General features: G+C 45.1%; 1 protein-coding gene across 4 annotated transcripts in view; it reads right to left on the bottom strand.

Moving 5' to 3' along the window:
* Positions 1-376: 376 nt before the first annotated feature.
* The window catches only part of LOC133166691 (collagen alpha-1(XXIV) chain), a 33879-nt gene continuing 17451 nt past the window's right edge, over positions 377-16804 (bottom strand). For 3 of the 4 annotated variants that reach the window (XM_061296824.1, XM_061296825.1, XM_061296828.1), the window contains 39 exons: positions 16620-16664; positions 16466-16519; positions 16286-16330; positions 14947-15000; positions 14238-14291; positions 13584-13637; positions 13326-13379; positions 13166-13219; positions 13015-13059; positions 12620-12664; positions 11702-11755; positions 11134-11187; positions 10988-11041; positions 10780-10833; positions 10177-10230; positions 9719-9826; positions 9295-9348; positions 9097-9204; positions 8518-8571; positions 8032-8085; positions 7855-7911; positions 7619-7672; positions 7484-7537; positions 7230-7283; positions 6449-6502; positions 6007-6114; positions 5067-5174; positions 4870-4977; positions 4063-4116; positions 3889-3951; positions 3634-3687; positions 3505-3540; positions 3122-3157; positions 2901-2927; positions 2672-2767; positions 2297-2465; positions 2093-2202; positions 1735-1977; positions 377-1617 (listed from right to left, as the gene is read on the bottom strand). In XM_061296824.1, coding sequence (XP_061152808.1) covers positions 1471-1617; positions 1735-1977; positions 2093-2202; positions 2297-2465; positions 2672-2767; positions 2901-2927; positions 3122-3157; positions 3505-3540; positions 3634-3687; positions 3889-3951; positions 4063-4116; positions 4870-4977; positions 5067-5174; positions 6007-6114; positions 6449-6502; positions 7230-7283; positions 7484-7537; positions 7619-7672; positions 7855-7911; positions 8032-8085; positions 8518-8571; positions 9097-9204; positions 9295-9348; positions 9719-9826; positions 10177-10230; positions 10780-10833; positions 10988-11041; positions 11134-11187; positions 11702-11755; positions 12620-12664; positions 13015-13059; positions 13166-13219; positions 13326-13379; positions 13584-13637; positions 14238-14291; positions 14947-15000; positions 16286-16330; positions 16466-16519; positions 16620-16664 — 2784 coding nt within the window. In that variant the 3' untranslated portion in view covers positions 377-1470. The remainder of the gene's footprint in view (positions 1618-1734; positions 1978-2092; positions 2203-2296; positions 2466-2671; positions 2768-2900; positions 2928-3121; positions 3158-3504; positions 3541-3633; positions 3688-3888; positions 3952-4062; positions 4117-4869; positions 4978-5066; positions 5175-6006; positions 6115-6448; positions 6503-7229; positions 7284-7483; positions 7538-7618; positions 7673-7854; positions 7912-8031; positions 8086-8517; positions 8572-9096; positions 9205-9294; positions 9349-9718; positions 9827-10176; positions 10231-10779; positions 10834-10987; positions 11042-11133; positions 11188-11701; positions 11756-12619; positions 12665-13014; positions 13060-13165; positions 13220-13325; positions 13380-13583; positions 13638-14237; positions 14292-14946; positions 15001-16285; positions 16331-16465; positions 16520-16619; positions 16665-16804) is intronic. The other variant, XM_061296826.1, reaches the window with a different exon arrangement.

The raw sequence follows: 16804 nt of genomic DNA, 5'->3' as shown, positions 1-16804 counted from the left end.
AGGAATATCGCAAAATTAAAATGAAAAAATCTGGATAGACAGACAGGCAGGCAGGCAGACAGACAGGCCGGCAGACAGGCAGGCAGACAGGCAGACAGGCAGACAGGCAGACAGACAGACAGACAGACAGACAGACAGACAGACAGGCAGACAGGCAGACAGGCAGGCAGGCAGGCAGGCAGACAGACAGACAGGCAGACAGGCAGACAGGCAGGCAGGCAGACAGGCAGACAGGCAGACAGACAGACAGACAGACAGACAGACAGACAGACAGACAGACGGACGGTTTGTGTTCCGTCCTGAATCATCTTTCACTGGAAAGCTGCTCCCATCAAAAAATGGCTCATTCCGTTAAAGATGTTGGATAAAATGTCCATTTCTTTGTAACACCATATTTATTATTTACACATATGCACCCCACTTTTTTTCATCCACACAATTCAGATCATTGTACTTTGCTATAAATTAAGAATATGGTGGCTGTGATTCTTTTTTTCTAATTCTGGCCCACTGTAGCTGCCAGTCCACTTAATAAACTCAACAGTGTTATAAACATAGAGTTGCAGGTGAAGGAAAACACTACGGAAACTTCTATAAGTGTGGACGAACCGAGAGTTCTCTGAGAGTATAACTTACTGTTGAACAGTAATGTGAAAGAGGCTATAAATAAACATACAGTATGATGGCAAAATATACACAGGAAACGCAATCAACCTACTGATGACTCATTCTTTGTTGCAGCACCAATGATAGGATTCCCCTGAAGAACCTGCCGCATGTTCGCTACGCTACAATATTACGTAGCGCGCTAAATAACGGTTCATAAATTAAAAGCGACCAACTCGACATAATACACCTGGATGTAACCGGTACATACAAAAAGGCACCAAAGCTTAATCTGAGAGCAAGCATTCTAAAAAGCAAGGTAGAGGTAGAGCACCATCTGTCAAGATGAGCAGGTCCGATCGACGCTAGAATCTCACGAGAACAATGTCCACACAGCCTTTGAAGGGAAATCATTTCATAACGTCCGCATGCTATTGCACTCATACGTTTGGAGTTCTAACAGTGCTCCACTTCAGAGGCCTGACGCACTTCTTGGATGGGCCCCTGCGTAGGATGGGCTGGGCGTGCGTGTCTACGAAGGCCAGGGGAGGTGTCTGTGGGCGTTGGATGAAATCGGGCAGCTTCATCCATCCTGGGATCTGGGGCCAATATGTACTCACACAGTACAGCCCACCTGAGCGCCGAGCGATTGATTAAACGAGCCAACGTTCTCTGAATTGCTTTATCCTCACGAGGGTATCTTCCATAAATACAGCTAATCCAATCGGTTGACATGGCTGCTCCGTACAAATGGTCTGGGTCTTTGAAAATCTCTCATGGGTCGGATATAGGCAATCTCCAGAAAAGATTTGCCCCTTAAACTTCCTATCAAATCAATGAGTATGATGGGGATTGGGCAGAGGGTCAAAGAAAGCACACGGGGCCAACTTCGATATGTCGCTTAACATTGCCACGTGGTGTGGGACTTTCCTCCAGCTCTACAATTGGTAGTTGCTGGCTCTCCTGAGTATAGAAGAAGAAATGTGACTCATGCCAGCTGCCATCTTGGATCTGAAAAACAATGGTTGACGGAGGAAAGAATGAATGGAGGGAGGGAGGGAGGGAGTATGGTAGGGACGGATGGAGGGAGGGAGGGATACGACAGGACAGAGACCGATTCCTTCCTACCTTGCACTCATCTTTTGCCACAAACGGTTCAAGTAGTGTGTCGCTCTCAAACATTTGCTTGTTCCAGCCTCGGAAGCGAAGACGACCGCTCTCTTTTGCTTTGGGGGGGCCGGGAGAGCCCAAGCCGGTGTCTGTGCTGCTGTTGGAGTGAGCGGTCAGGCAATGCAGTATCATGTTCTGGCTGGCCTCGCTACTCAGTAAATGGAGAAACTTCATTTGGACATTTCCTACACCAAACGCCATCTGCAGGCACAAACACAGATGCCATCATTCGGGGCTCTCAAATGTCTGCTTTTTCAGGAAAAGGACCATTTTGATGAATGATGAAAGATGACATGTGATTGTGATTCCTTATTACCCTATTAGAGGCCAGTGGATGCAAACAGGTCTGACCCCCTGCGGTGAAGTTGCAAAAGACCTGGAAAGCATCTGAATTGCAGCCAAGATTGGGATCGATCCAGAACCAGCCTTCAAATCCGCACGAACATAGAAAGAGAGAAAAGAAAACGTGAGCTCCAGGTTAAATACCTATGAAGACATGTTAGCGTCAGTGTGCCCTCACCATCTTTGAGCTTTGGATGACAGTCCAGCAGGTCCTTACAGACACGAGTGGGGTTCTCCTTGGTTCCCACTGGCTTTTTGATGCTCTCAATAACGCCACTCAGGTAATGCAAAGTCTTAAAAATCTCGGCATTCTGGTCTGGTAGGCCCACTTGTGAGTTTTGAAAACTCTGGTCACAAATGACAAAAAAAACACCTGTCAGTCATGTGGAAAAGCATCATCCATCTAACATTTATGGAGCCGAGGCCACATGTTAGTTAGGAAAAAGGACCTGTCAGTCATGTGGAAAAGTATCATCCACCTAACATTTATGGCCACGTTGGCATACAGCGTCACCCTGCCTTCAACCTTTAGGGAATGAATTAGAAACATCACCTCTTCGTTTCCGAGGGCGGCTTTCGAGTCAGACAGGCTGTGGTCATCAACTAGTTGCCTCTGTGGGGTCAAGATCACAGATCCGTCCATTTTTTGCTATTCAAGGAAAATCCATACACGTATTGAGGGCCACTTTGCAGTCCAGAAACGTGTTGTTTTCCAATGCTCTCGAGTACTATAAAAAGTCTACAACTGAATGTGCTCATGTGTATGTTCTTATCGTACTTACTGTAGGTCCTGGAGCTCCAGGGGGGCCCTAAGGGAGAGAGAGAGAGAGAGAGAGAGAGAGAGAGAGAGAGAACGAGAGAGAGACAGAGAGAAGCATAAAAAAAATGTGGACTGAAGAGGATAAGCCAACAAGAAGAGACTTTGTATGGATTGGCGAGCATCAATATAAAAACTGTTGTATATCGTTTCAGTCACACAAACAAGTCGTATTATGCAACTTACTCTGGGTCCTGGACTTCCATGTGGCCCTTGGGGCCCCTAAAAGACATGGCGAATTGCTGTGAAGGTGTTACAAAACAAAGTATGTACACGCTGTGTACGTACGACATATTCCGACGGAGCAAGACCGGGGAACTCATCTTTGCGTGACAATGCCACTGGGATCAAGCGACCGCGCAGAAACACGACAACAATTGCAATTGTGCATCGTCTTCAATTTACAGCCACGTGCTGCCTGCACCGTGAATGGAGCCAGGAGTGATTTTGCAACAAGAAATCTTCTGACATTAAATCTGACGCCCCGCCCGAGCAGATTGGGATAGTTATCTAATCACACAGTTATAAACAAACTGTTTGATTATATGGAGGTTGGAATGGGACCTTACCATTTCACCCCCGCTTCCTCTTGGACCTCGTGGCCCCTGTAGAAATGGAAAATAAACAAAAAGAACATGGGAATGTACTCCATCTGCTAGCTAGAACATAAGCGACACGTTTTATTCAAAAAAACCTACAGCTTTTCCCATTGGGCCCATCTTTCCCTCAGGCCCCACTGGCCCAGTGAATCCCTGAAAGAGGCGAGTGTTAAGCATGGCTGATCTGGAAATTGAAATAGTAAATAGGAACTAGTATACGTCTGAATCTTGCCGTAGCTTTCAACCCATTTGCCCAAAACCTACCAGCGTAGCCGTCGGGCCCTTGACGAGGGAAATTGACAAGTATACGTCTGAATCTTGCTGTAAGTTTCAACTGATTTGCCCAAAACTTACCCGTGTACCCGTCGGGCCCTTGGGACCATGGAAACCTTTCAGTCCCACATCACCATTCGGACCCTGAGGCAAAAGGCCGATCGATATGTGTCACCAGAGAGATCATTTTGTAGTCGAAACCAACTGAAAAGCCCATCTCAATTGTACTTTAATGCCTCAGCAGATTCCACCGACCTTTGGACCTGGAAAGCCCTGCAAACCAAGAAGCCCCGGACGACCTGGTTCCCCCTGTCAAAATAAGATTGGAATGAATGCTTAAGAATCAAAAAAGCAGGGTACAAATTAGTTCGTCTATGACCTGATTTCTTTTTCTTTCTTTTTTTTTTAAACAAAGCCTCCGGTAACCCAGAAGAAATGCATGCTGTCCTTTAAACAAGCCCTCTGCATTTTGAAATAAGTAGGCTGGCCACATGAAAAATGGTTCATGTCTGGATCAACTGGAACATTCATCCACGGGGTCGGTCGGGGTTCAATGGCTGCGCCCAACTTTGTCTGTTGGCCCGGGTGGCAGCCACAATGTTTACACAGCCAGTCATCCACATCCTGGAGACAGATCCTTTTTCCAGCCAAAAGCTTTTGCTAGTCGCCGAACGGTGTAAAAGATCCGACCCTAGGGCTGAAATCTGCTCTGTGTTACATGAACATCAATGGAGAAAGGGAGAGGACTCGACGTTGTTTTTCTTGAGCCCTTACATAAGTAAAGTGGAGCACCTTTTTTTGGCTCTGTGGAGTGAGACAATCTTATATAACTTGGCCTTAGCGGGAGAAATTCCATCTTCTCAAGCGAATTCTTTGACTCCATTTTGGATGGAAAAGTCTCAAAGTCACTACTATTTAAGCATCAAAAGCTATCACATGAGAAGGCCGTGTTCAAACATGCCAAGGCTTGGCATCGCTTTAAAATGTCCAAGAACAGCGCTATTTTGCATTGTCAGAGTTGAACAATAACATCAAAATTGGGGAAAAATGCAAAGTACTCACTGGTTGCCCTTTGGATCCTGTCTCACCCTTCATTCCCTGGTCACCTGTAGCCCCCTCCAGCCCTCTGACCCCTGACACTCCCCGATCTCCTGGCAGGCCAATCTCTCCCTGGACCGACAAAAGAATTGATGTCAGCCATTGTTTTTTTTCTCAAACACTGCTAATAATCAAAATGTCAAACGATTATGCCGGGTCACCTTTTGACCCGGCGGTCCGGGTTCTCCGGGTGGTCCTGGGAGTCCGATGCTCCCTCGAGGTCCTGGACGTCCAGGAGGACCAGTTGGTCCCAATAAGCCTCGCTGGCCCTGAAAAGAGCCCAGAGTAGGTGACCTTATCAAGCGTGTGCTGATAATGCTACAGCCAATGGAGGCTCATCACAATAGAGGTGTTGATTTGAGGAAAGAAAAAAAAAAACATTCTTATACTGTTGTATGCAAAATAGACAATTCCATGTCGTTATTTGGATCGATCGGACTTCTTAACATTGGGCATGGCTGTTGATGTCGGCAGGCATGGCCTCCTGCTCCTAATATACGCGTCTTGACATTGCAAAGCAAAGTGAAAAAAGGCAGCGCCTATCACAGAGCAGCTTTCTCACGCTGCAGACCAAAACACTTTTTTGCTCCATCAGCAGTGTGCTGAGGCAGAATGGAGTGAGTGAGAGAGAGAGAGAGAGCGATTACAATAACACAGTGAGTGCTTCGTCGCTTCGCATATGGCTTCTGTTCCTCTGTGGACGTGATGAAAGAGGATAAGCCCCCAATGAACCTGCTTGGAATTTGCAAGGTGAACCCCAAAGGTGTCAGCTCTGAGAAGCTCTTGCATAACAAGCACACTTGAGCTTTCATCTTAATTCGTAAGCGTCTTTGGCTTTGTGAGAAGCGCTACACAAATTTAATGAATTATTATTCTTAATTAGATAACGTGGATTCAATTCAGAAATGACAAAGGTCATCACTGGAATGCACATCAAATTCAAGCAAGTGTTACGAGTAAAAAGGCAACACAATCAACGATATATATATATATATTATCAATGGTATGGCAGTTACGCAACATGCAAAAACTTACATATTGGGAAACTCACTGACCTTTTCAATACAAAATCCAAATTTGAAGGTAGAGTAAGCTACCTACCTGTCTTCCTTGTTTTCCTGCTAATCCTGGTAAGCCAGTGAGTCCAGAAGGACCATCAAGTCCAGGGTAACCCTTCACGCCTTTGGGTCCCGGTAAACCAATTGGCCCCTGCAAAATGTCAATGGCATCAATGTTACAAGAGTGTTTCACGGAGCGTCATTTCCAGATGATGTGAAAAGAGGCTATTTTCTTTTTTTGTGTGAAGTCGAAATCAACAAAAACCTTGTGGCCATGTAAAATGGGTTTTATTGCTTCAGGGCTACATACGTATACCTAAATCGATTTGACTCGACTGAAATACAGTGATACTATTATACACAAGGTATGAAGAGAGAAAGAAAGTCACACACGCAACCAAATACAATCCTATGAACGTGCCCTTTGTTGGACTTTTTCTGTCATTTATTTGCAATCGATTGGATTGAAGATATGTGATACTCACTTCAACTCCGGGGGCTCCATTCAAACCCGTTGCACCTTTCTTCCCCGCTGAGCCCTGAGCAAACACACACAGCGAATAAAACATACACAGACATGAAGAATAACACATTGTTACATACTATCTGGCGCACGTACACAGTGAGCAACGGAAACTTTCCAGACTTTTCAGCACCGTGCCTAATGAATACGTGGCCCTGTCTCGTCTCCATTGGGTACAACAAAAACAAATCGCATTTTGAAAAATACACTCTTGCTTTTCATCATTTGCGCAAGTATTTTGACATCGAGGAGTCAATATGAACGATGGCCCGTTTACATCCAGCAAGTTCCTGTTTTCTGCCAGTGCTCAATCTCACAACATTGACTTCTCTGACACAACAACAAGATTGAGCTAAACCACAAAGGACAAAAAAAAAAAGAAAAGAAATGGACATGGACTAGTGCCTTGTGACGTTTGGGCACTTTGACAAGTAGTGTGTTCTATCCAGGCTGTAAAATGATTCTTCTTAATCCAAATACTTTTCAAAGTCCAGCCACTTCCAAAAACACTCCAACTGGCCGATTCTTTTATTTCTCCTTTGACTTGAAAACAATACGAGACCAGAAAGCAGCAGCGGCAGCAGCACTGCAATTCCTTGCTCATACATCTCCATTTAACATGAAACATAACTCTGGCCAGATTTTTGGAAGAAAAGTAAAATACCAGAACGTTAGTTCTTTCTGTTGCCAACTCCCCCATTAAGTGTGGATTTGTGTGTTTCAAGGGATGTGAATTGACTCACCGGAGCGCCCATCTCTCCTTTCCGACCCGGCTTCCCCGGCATGCCTGCTGACCCCTGAACCAAGGATACAAATAATTGCCTGCTTTCTTTTCATTAGGATCATCTTAACATTCACATCTAATAAATAGTCATCCACAGTAGAATTGAGTGTCGAATGGAAAAGAGTACGGAGGTCATCAGCATTTATTTAACCTGCACTTACTATATGTAACCATGACATGTGGAGTCGCAGCAATTTATGTATAGTGACTTACAGGTAAGCCCGGTGGTCCTACAGCCCCACGAGGTCCAGCGGTACCAGTATGTCCCTGCAATATGATATACTCGTTGATTTTTGGTCATCCAACGTGGTATCGTGGATTTGGCAAACATTGATTTCCTGATGCTACCTGATATCCTTCGTCTCCTGGTTCCCCACGATCTCCCCTCTCTCCTGGTGTCCCCTGTTTCAAAACAAATGCATACTCCAAATAAGTCTCCACATGTTTCCTCAACTATTGAATTGCGCTTCAAATAATGTGAGGATGGCATAATAAACATTCATCGGTGCGCCAATGGGATGATCTTTGCTATAAACAGGATGTGGGGAGATCAGAAAGGATTTTGAAAGCAAAGCAAGACCTACTGGTTCACCTAAGGGCCCTGATGGTCCTGGGGTCTTATTGTCCTCGCCTGGATAACCCTGAAAACACAACAATCACACACACACACACACACCAACTTGTACTCAGAAGCCTGATAGATAGAGCACTGACACCAAATTTTGAAATTAGAATCATGAAAGATGTGTGGCTCGTGTTACCTTTTCACCTTTAGGCCCCGGGGGTCCAATAGGCCCCTGCTTACCAGGATGACCCTAAACACAATACAAATAATAACTGTTCCAAAAAAGTAAATGCATTCAAATAGTGTATTCTCTTAGCCAATTTAGCACTGTACACTGTAAAAAACAAAATGCTACATATTTCACATTGATCTTCACAAGTATTGATGATTATTAAAAAAACAAAAAAAGGTTGGTAGTGAGAGAATCGGCATTCAGACCTAATTTCTCTCTTTTGGATTCATGTTACACTTTTGGGCATGATTATCAGAATAGAAAGTGACAAGAAGTGTTCTTATGGAGGTGATTTGGAGGAAAACCGCTGAATGCTGCTGATAAGACAAGGAGGGATGGAGCCACAATCCAGACTACATTTTTCTTATCCTAATTGTGTGGCCGTGTGAGATTTATGCAAGGCAATGTGTGCGTGTGTTTGCACATTGAGCAAATATGAGAGCAACTCACTGCGTATCCTGCCAATCCCGGTTGCCCTTCCATTCCCATGATGCCGGGCCGACCCTTAAAAAGTTGGGGGGAGAATACAAAAATAAACCGCGGCTCACAGCAATAGCAGTCGGGTGGGTCTTTTTGGACTGCGGTTGAGCTAAATATAACCGTGGCTTCAGACACACGCACATGCTGAGGTTTTACGATGGGCAGATAAATCTTTTCTCTGCACCTATCACAACATGTTTGAAATGGCTTTGGGCAAAAACATTTCAGACCTGGAATTTCCTATTACTCTCTCAAGCCTGAAACAAATGTTGAGTATTTGTACCACTGGCAATCGGTAGATAATAAGAAATCAGAATGTATATATAGTATATTAGATATATTTTTAAATATATGATCAAATAATTATAATACTAAAATAATTAATAAGTTAATTATGGTTGCAATATAGTCTATGCTATCAGGATTATACACACTGCACACTAATACACGTTTCAGTAATTGGGGGACAATATTGCGCAGAGTGTAAATGAGCAGTCCATTCAGTGTTGTCAACAGGCTGGAAACAAATGAAGAGAAGTGGCAACTAACAGGAGGCCCTCGAGTTCCTCTGGCACCTTTTGGCGCCGCCTCGCCCGCTGGGCCAATGTCGCCGCGGTCTCCGGGTTCACCGCCAAGACCAGGAGGACCTTTCTCACCCTAGGCAAAGGCAGGCAGGCAGGCAGACTTTTTGGAAAAGGCACAGGAATGGCTGTCTGGCTGGCTGCTTGTTAGTAGTCATCTTCTCACCTTCTTTCCACTTCGTCCCCTATTTCCTGGAGAGCCCGGCTTTCCTTCTGGCCCCTGTATTAAACCAGGAGACACAGAATCAACAAAGTCATCAAACAAGACAAATGGCAGAAGAAATGTCTGAAAGGGCTTTGCGCGCCCACGGTTGGAATATTAACGACGTCTGCTTGAATGATTTTGGGTCACTCTGTGTTACTTTGTTATTTGCTTTGTTGGTCATTTGCTGACAACCTGTAGACAGACATAATGGGGTGTAAAGGGATCGATCAAGCAGCAGCAGCAGCAGCAGCAGCAGCAGCAGCAGCAGCAGCAGCAGCACTGCCATTTCTTGCTCATTAGTTGAAGGCAAAAAAGAGTGAAGGGGGACCTCTGCTGGGGCACAGTGGCATTATTTAACTTGGCCTGACAAATCTCCATTTCTTACGCGAAAGCCCTGTTTCCCTGGTTGTCCAGGTGGCCCAGCAGGTCCGGGGTCTCCTTCCATCCCTTTGTCCCCGGGTTCTCCTCCTTGTCCACACTCACCAGGATCACCCTGAAATAGAGCCCAGAGCAAAGTCAAATGAGCTAAGGAGAAGTTAGATTGGATAAAAGTGTCTCAAAGTGAAGATAAACATTTAGTTTGGCTATACTGTAAATAATGTGCTTTGCAGGACATTTGATCTCTTTCCTTCTCGAGGTTGCGTTGTGGTGATATTCATTGTATTATAGCAGGAAGGCATCAAACTTGAACTACATTTTCTGATTGAAAAAAAAAAGACAAAGACTAAGTGTGCCTCATTGAAAACACTGAGCTGTAATACATAGCAAAGACTAGAATGAGGGCGCCTCCGTACGTATGTATTTTTTTCATTAGTATTTCATTCATTGATTTGATTTCTTGACCTTGGGTCCATCATTCCCTTGAGGGCCATCTTCACCAGGCGGACCAGCGGGGCCCTAAAAAACGATATGATACCAATAGGCATGACTTGAATTCAAATACATCAGCCGCCATGCATCATCATTTGCACAAGCGGCAACACATTGGAACTCAGCGACAGACACTTTGTGAATAGAAACAAACATATGTCAGACGCAGCAAGGCGTCAGGTTGTTTGACGTGGTACTTGGCTTGGCTTGGCTTGGCTTGGCTTGGCTTGGCTTGGCTTGGCTTGGCTTGGCTTGGCTTGGCAAGGCAAGGCAAGGCAAGGCAAGGCAAGGCAAGGCAAGGCAAGGCAAGGCAAGGCAAGGCAAGGCAAGGCAAGGCAAGGCAAGGCAAGGCAAGGCAAGGCAAGGCAAGGCAAGGCACCTTTATCTACATGTCCTTTTTTACAAACAAGGTTAGTCATGCTCTTGACATCATTAAACACACAACATTTAAAAGCATTTACAAACAAAAGAGTTGAAAACATCATAGCAAAGTAGCCATGGAAGGAATAACTTGGCTTCAACACAAATAATGGAAAGGTTAGTCGTGTGACAAATCCACTCACTAAATGTACTCACTCTTATACCATCCTGGCCCAGCTCTCCTTCAGCTCCCGGAGGCCCGCTATCACCCTATGGAGAGGAGGGAGGCAGGCCCAACACAAAAATAAGTCCTACCTGCATCCAACAATGTGCTGGACTCAATAAGAGCTTTTGCCTTCGAGATTGCTACAGACGGAAGGAATTTTCAAATATTTGTTCATGTTATTCCTACAATAACACAGACCTTTAAGCCTGGCTCTCCTACGGCACCCGCTTCCCCTTCTACACCAGGCCCACCCTAAGGGAATCGAGAAAGATAAGCATTCGAAACGAATGTCAACAAATACCGAATCTGTGGAAGAATAGTCGAGAGACAAAAGTAAAAACTACATCAGGCCCTTGCTCTCCATCAGGTCCTGCCTCTCCAAGAGGTCCTCTGGATCCCTACAAGAGAATAAACATTGTCAAAGACTTTGCTCGGGACCTTTGACGTAAACCTGGGGACAGACATAATACACAAGTGGAACAGGCAAGCTCCAGACAAACGTCTGTGGAAACCCGATAACGTCATCAGAAGCAAGATGAGACCCATAACTAATACCTCCTCCTGCGCTATGGAAAACTCACACCCTGACAAATATTTGATTGTTTGACATTCTTGATTTCCCCCAGGGTTCGGCTGACTTCCAGGAAGATTTAAAAAAAAAAAACAACGGAGCACGGCTCCAAGAGGGGAGGCCTGACTCAGGTAGGATGTCTGAACGTGTGAGAAATGCAGAGCGCAAAACAAAAAGCAATGGAAAACAAGGCACTTGCGACGCTGCTAACATCTGACTGCACATGAACACAAAGCGTCATTCTAGTTTCCTGCACATGAACACAAAGCGTCATTATATATACATAGTTTCCAGATGCCTTTCATCATTGCTGCTAATGGGAAAAAAGAAGGCCTACTCACAGGCGCACCCTGGGCTCCCCGCTCCCCGCTACTTCCTGGAATGCCCGCTTTACCCTGAAGACACACAATCACCATTAGCTTGTGCCATCAGACAGAAGAAAAAGATGAGGATGAGGATGTTTCAGTTGGGCCTGATGCTAAGCCATGGCATGGGAACGCCACACGGGCGGGCCTTCTTGCCATGTAAGAGGGAGGCTCTTGAGTTGCCAAGCTGAGACAGGGCCCTAATTTGGAACAGTACTCCGTCTATTATTGACAGAGTGAGTAGCCGACGCATTAGTCAGAGCAAACATTACTTAGTTGAATGAGGGCTGTGGTTAGTCAATTGTAATCATGGAAAAGTGAGCTAGTCAAACCACAACCGCGTTCATCATTACTACGTCAATGTCAAGCCAGCAAGGTGATGAGATCATTCATAGCATTTGAAAATGATGACAGATTAGGGCAAATGAGGGATGGGTTTTTTCCAATCGCTAGAGGGCGCTATCTAACCAAGCATATTGGAACTGTGTTTACAGCACAAATGGTCCTATTTGTAGCTAGGACTTTGAACTTTTTGTTGTCATCGAAAAGCGTGATTCATATCTTTTATCCGTTCAAAATAAAAACAATCGTTTTTTTCATATGCTGCACACAGACTTAGGAAGTAGTTCAGCCAGAAAAATGGGAACAGATACAGGTGAAAAGCATCGTATCCTTGTTTGAAAGTGATACTTTGAAAGGAGATGATCCCAGAATGAGTTTACCAGTTGCTGCAGTTTGTCATCAAAGCGGCTGCAGGCATTTTGCGCTTCATCAGTGCAAAGAACGTTTTCACATTTCTGACAATGTAGGCCAGAACTCAATGGGTATTTTTGGTCTTTTACTGCGCAATCAAAGCACACACATTTGTGAAGAAAGTCAATGAATGTTTCTCACAGGCTTGCCAGGGTGTCCTCTCTCTCCTGGAATGCCAACTTTGCCCTACAGATAGAGAAACAAGTCTTTGAAGACATTTCACATCCATCCATCCAACAATTCTCTGAACTCGGTATAGTGCCAAGTTACACACAACATCCTGATTGTGAGCTAAGTCTACAAATCAGCCACTCATCTTTTCATATTTGTTTTCTATGTTTTTATTTTTCTAAAGTGTCAGATAGGTCACTCACAACATAACTCACAGTATAACTAACATGTCTGCCCTTTAAACTGCGTGTGTGTGTGTGTGTGTGCTGTGCTGTTTGTCATAAGCGCAACACACTACAGGATCAGGAAGCACACGAGTGCTTTTTTTCCATTGCATCTCTCGCATTTTCAAGAGTGTTACTTACTAGAAATCCTGGTTCTCCTTTTAAGCCAATATCACCAATTTCCCCCTGTGCCAATGACACAACGAAAACATGGATTTGATTTTTATTTAACTATTTAAAAATAAAAAAACATTTGTATAGGGACAGTCAACATTTTGAAACAAATGTTTACCTTGGCGCCCTCGGGGCCTGCTTCTCCCATTGGGCCATCAGGACCTCGAGGCCCCTAAGGGTGTCATGATGTCGAATTTGATGAAAGAATTGACATTTTAGGCGAATTGATGAATAGTCAATGGGTTGGTTCAATGTATTGTGGAGACTGCAGTTCTTACCCTACGGCCCTTTGTACCGCCACTGCCGGGACTTCCTCTCTGCCCCTGTGGACCCTGCGGCGGGGGAAAACAGAAAAAAACCTAGCAATAATGTTTGGAAGATACCATGATGTGAACCCCCCCACGCACACACATTTTGAACATGTTTTATTCCAGAGTATTTTCTGTAGGTCTAAAACCCCCCCGATTGATTCACACACATACGTACATATGAAAGCTAAGAAGCCAAACTAGCGGAAGTGAGGATATGGCACTTACAGGTGTACCTTGCATGCCGATGTCCCCGGGACTCCCGGGCAACCCTGGATATCCCTGCAGTCAAGCAAACGCTATTGAAAGTTACATGTCGTACATAAATAAATAAAAAAACGGAATGCTCCACAGGTGTTCAAAGTATCCACATTCACCTGCCCCTCTGCATTTGATCCCACAAAAACATTCAAACTTCTCCTTACATATGCACAAGTAACGTTTGAATCATTCAGCCGCCAGATTGCTCATTCCCTGCCTCCCTCCCTATCCCTCCATACCTCCCTCCCTCCCTCCCTCGTACGAGCAGTCAGTCAGCAATGGTTCAGTAAATCTTCCATCCAACTAGGTCAGGAACGATGCCCAGACTCTTGAAGAGAGTCCCGGGCTGTGCGCAATGCAGCAAAGCTACTCTCCACACAACTTACGCATGAGATGCACTCTACTACAGCAGAACCATGGCTAAATCGTTCATTTCTTTTTGGCTCATGGAGAAATAGGGAATGCATTTTGCTGTTAGCAGCTTTGCGACAAAAGATGACGGCAAAGCATCATCCACACACACACCATTGAAAAAAAATAGTGTTGTTTTTTTTTTTATTACAATGAGGGATGGATTTGTATATTGTTACCTCTGGAACAAAATGATGAATTCATACTCACTCGTGGCCCTTTCTCTCCTGCTGGACCTGTTGGACCTGTTGGACCACGGTCACCCTGAGGGGGGGACAGCAAAAAAAAAAAAAAAAAAAAACTCAGAGATCGTTATGCGATGAGCGCACTGATAGAAGAAACTGATTTACATCCTTTCTCAGCAAAGAGGAGTTCAGAGGGTCAGAGCGACAGCTGGAAGCATGTACGGACAAAAGAGTTGGTGACACGCTGCTCAGCACGCTTTGCAAAATGAAGCACCTTCTGAAATCCGTCTACCCCTTCAACATTGTGTGTCAAATCATGATTGAAGGCTTTTCAAATCTCCAGATGTCCTTGAAATAAATTCCCACCTATTGTGTGACATGAAAGGAATTTCCACGGTGGGATTGGCGCTGACAGAGGCAACCAGGGGAAGGTTTGATGCTTGAGAATTAACAGAGGAGCTTCAGAACAAGTCCTGACACACATGTCCTGTGCTTGGGAATCAAAAGGTGCAGGTGGAAGCTTTATGGTGGAGGCTTGGAGCCGAGCTTTTATTCAAGCAGAACTTTTCAAATGTGGTGAGTCATTTCTCCTGATAGCAAACATAACCTGGAAGCCAATGGTAGGGGGGCAAGAATCTTGTTTTGGATGTGGTTTGTTTATCGAAGGCATGTCTTCCTCTATGACAAGGCTCACTGATGCTGATGGACAACATAAGACTAAAAACACGGGTTACCTTTTCACCGGGATTTCCCATCGCGCCGGCCATTCCTACGAGGCCTACGAGACCCTGGAGAGAGAGAGAGCGAGAGAGAGAGAGAGCGAGAGAGAGAGAAAACATTCAGGTTATGCCAGTGTGAGCGTCGGCTCTTCCCTCATCTAAGAGTTATTTCCCAACTTCTTATGACACTTGGAATGCAAGAGGTCGCTCGTGGAAGCACTGAGGTGAGGTGGGGCTGCTCTCAAGGAAAAGGCAGCCATTTGACCCATGAAGTGTCAAGGATTCAACTCAAATTCATTTCAACTCATGTTGACTTCATTCATGAATCAATTCACAAGAGCACAATCAAGTCAAAAGCAGCTCAAGAGAAGTCAAAAGTCATGGCTCACGGAACCTCCATCAGAATGTTTCAAACGGTTCTCTCATGAGCGCAGAGCCTCTTCTCAGATTGCACGACGACTTCAAGTGCTGGAGTGAATGTGAGCCGAAGCATGAAGCAGACAGTAGCATCGAAGGAACTCAGCACACCAACGGAGTCAGACAAGAAACAGATGGCCAAGAGTTAGGCAAAAGCACTTACTCGAGGGGATTTTCTTTTGGATCCAAGAAAAGCAGCAAGACAGCGGCCGGGGACGGCATGCAAATCCCTTCCTTCATTCGGACAAAAAGTGCTCCGTTGTAGAAGATGCTTTTAATGACAAGATGGGAACTTCTTGCCAGACTTGAGGAGCGCTAACCTTGGCAACGTGTTCCTCATGCACATACATTATCAGCGTGCAAAGTGACTCGCTGACAGGAACATGGAAGCAGATACTAGGTTGACATGAAGGACACTTCAGCGCTCACCTGCTTTTTTTGGTGGGGGGGGGGGCTTAAAATGGAATAAAGCGGCAAACTCCCCACAGTTAAACTGCGTTTGACTTGACTCGGGCTATGTGTCTCTGCTTAACAGGTTTCTTTTCTTCATCCACTCTATTTGTGGATGTGATGTAAAGGCATCATCTGATCCCCCATCCATGTGTTTAGAGCTTCAAAATCTTCTCTCACCACTTTGCTCTTTTCATACGTACGCGTACTCCAGTAACTAAGTTCAACTTGGTGGCCTGGCTTAGTTGCCTACGACGTGCAGAAGACAAATATTAAGATGAAGGGGCCTCCGCTGCGGGAAGATAGAATGTTCTCTACACTTTGGTAAAGTCATCGGAATTGCACTGCACTAAACAGCCAAGTTGAACAAACCAAGCCAAGTGGGAATTCCTAATCCTAACCCTAACCCTGCCAAGCGTTCATGAAAATGCACAAGAGGATAGAAGTTCTTGACTGTCGTGCTCGCAAGTAAGCAGCAACAACTCACTTGTGCTCCGATTTTTCCAACATTTCCACTGTCCCCTTTCTCTCCCTGGAAGAAGGAAACATCAGCAAAGTGATTAGCTTCCTGCAATTGCAACATTTCTCTTGAGCGCAAGCATCCGGCTCGTAGCTCGGGGCTCTCTCTTTCTCTCTCTCTCACACACACACAAATAAATGGACTCACCGGCAGACCATCTAGTCCAGGTTCACCGAGGTGGCCTTTCCTTCCAGGTCGCCCCTAAAAGAGTGACGCAGCCATTGAGAAGACATCATGCTAAAACTACACCTGCAAGAATCTCATTCAGAGTGAAAATAGTACAGTTAGGGTTATTTCTTACAATGGGACCGGGATTGCCGGATAGGCCAAGTGGTCCTTCGTCACCCTGCAAACACACATTACAGTCATTGAACTGCCGATGTCCATAAAAAGAAACAACGCCACAGGCGTAATCTCTGGAGCAAATCCAGTTGGTAGAATAAAGAGGCGGTTGGCTGACGTTGGTATGCTGCCAGAGTACACACC

The sequence above is a fragment of the Syngnathus typhle genome, linkage group LG14 (assembly GCF_033458585.1).
Source record: "Syngnathus typhle isolate RoL2023-S1 ecotype Sweden linkage group LG14, RoL_Styp_1.0, whole genome shotgun sequence".
NCBI classification, from domain to species: Eukaryota; Metazoa; Chordata; class Actinopteri; order Syngnathiformes; family Syngnathidae; genus Syngnathus; species Syngnathus typhle.
This window is presented reverse-complemented; position numbering and strand designations above follow the sequence as displayed.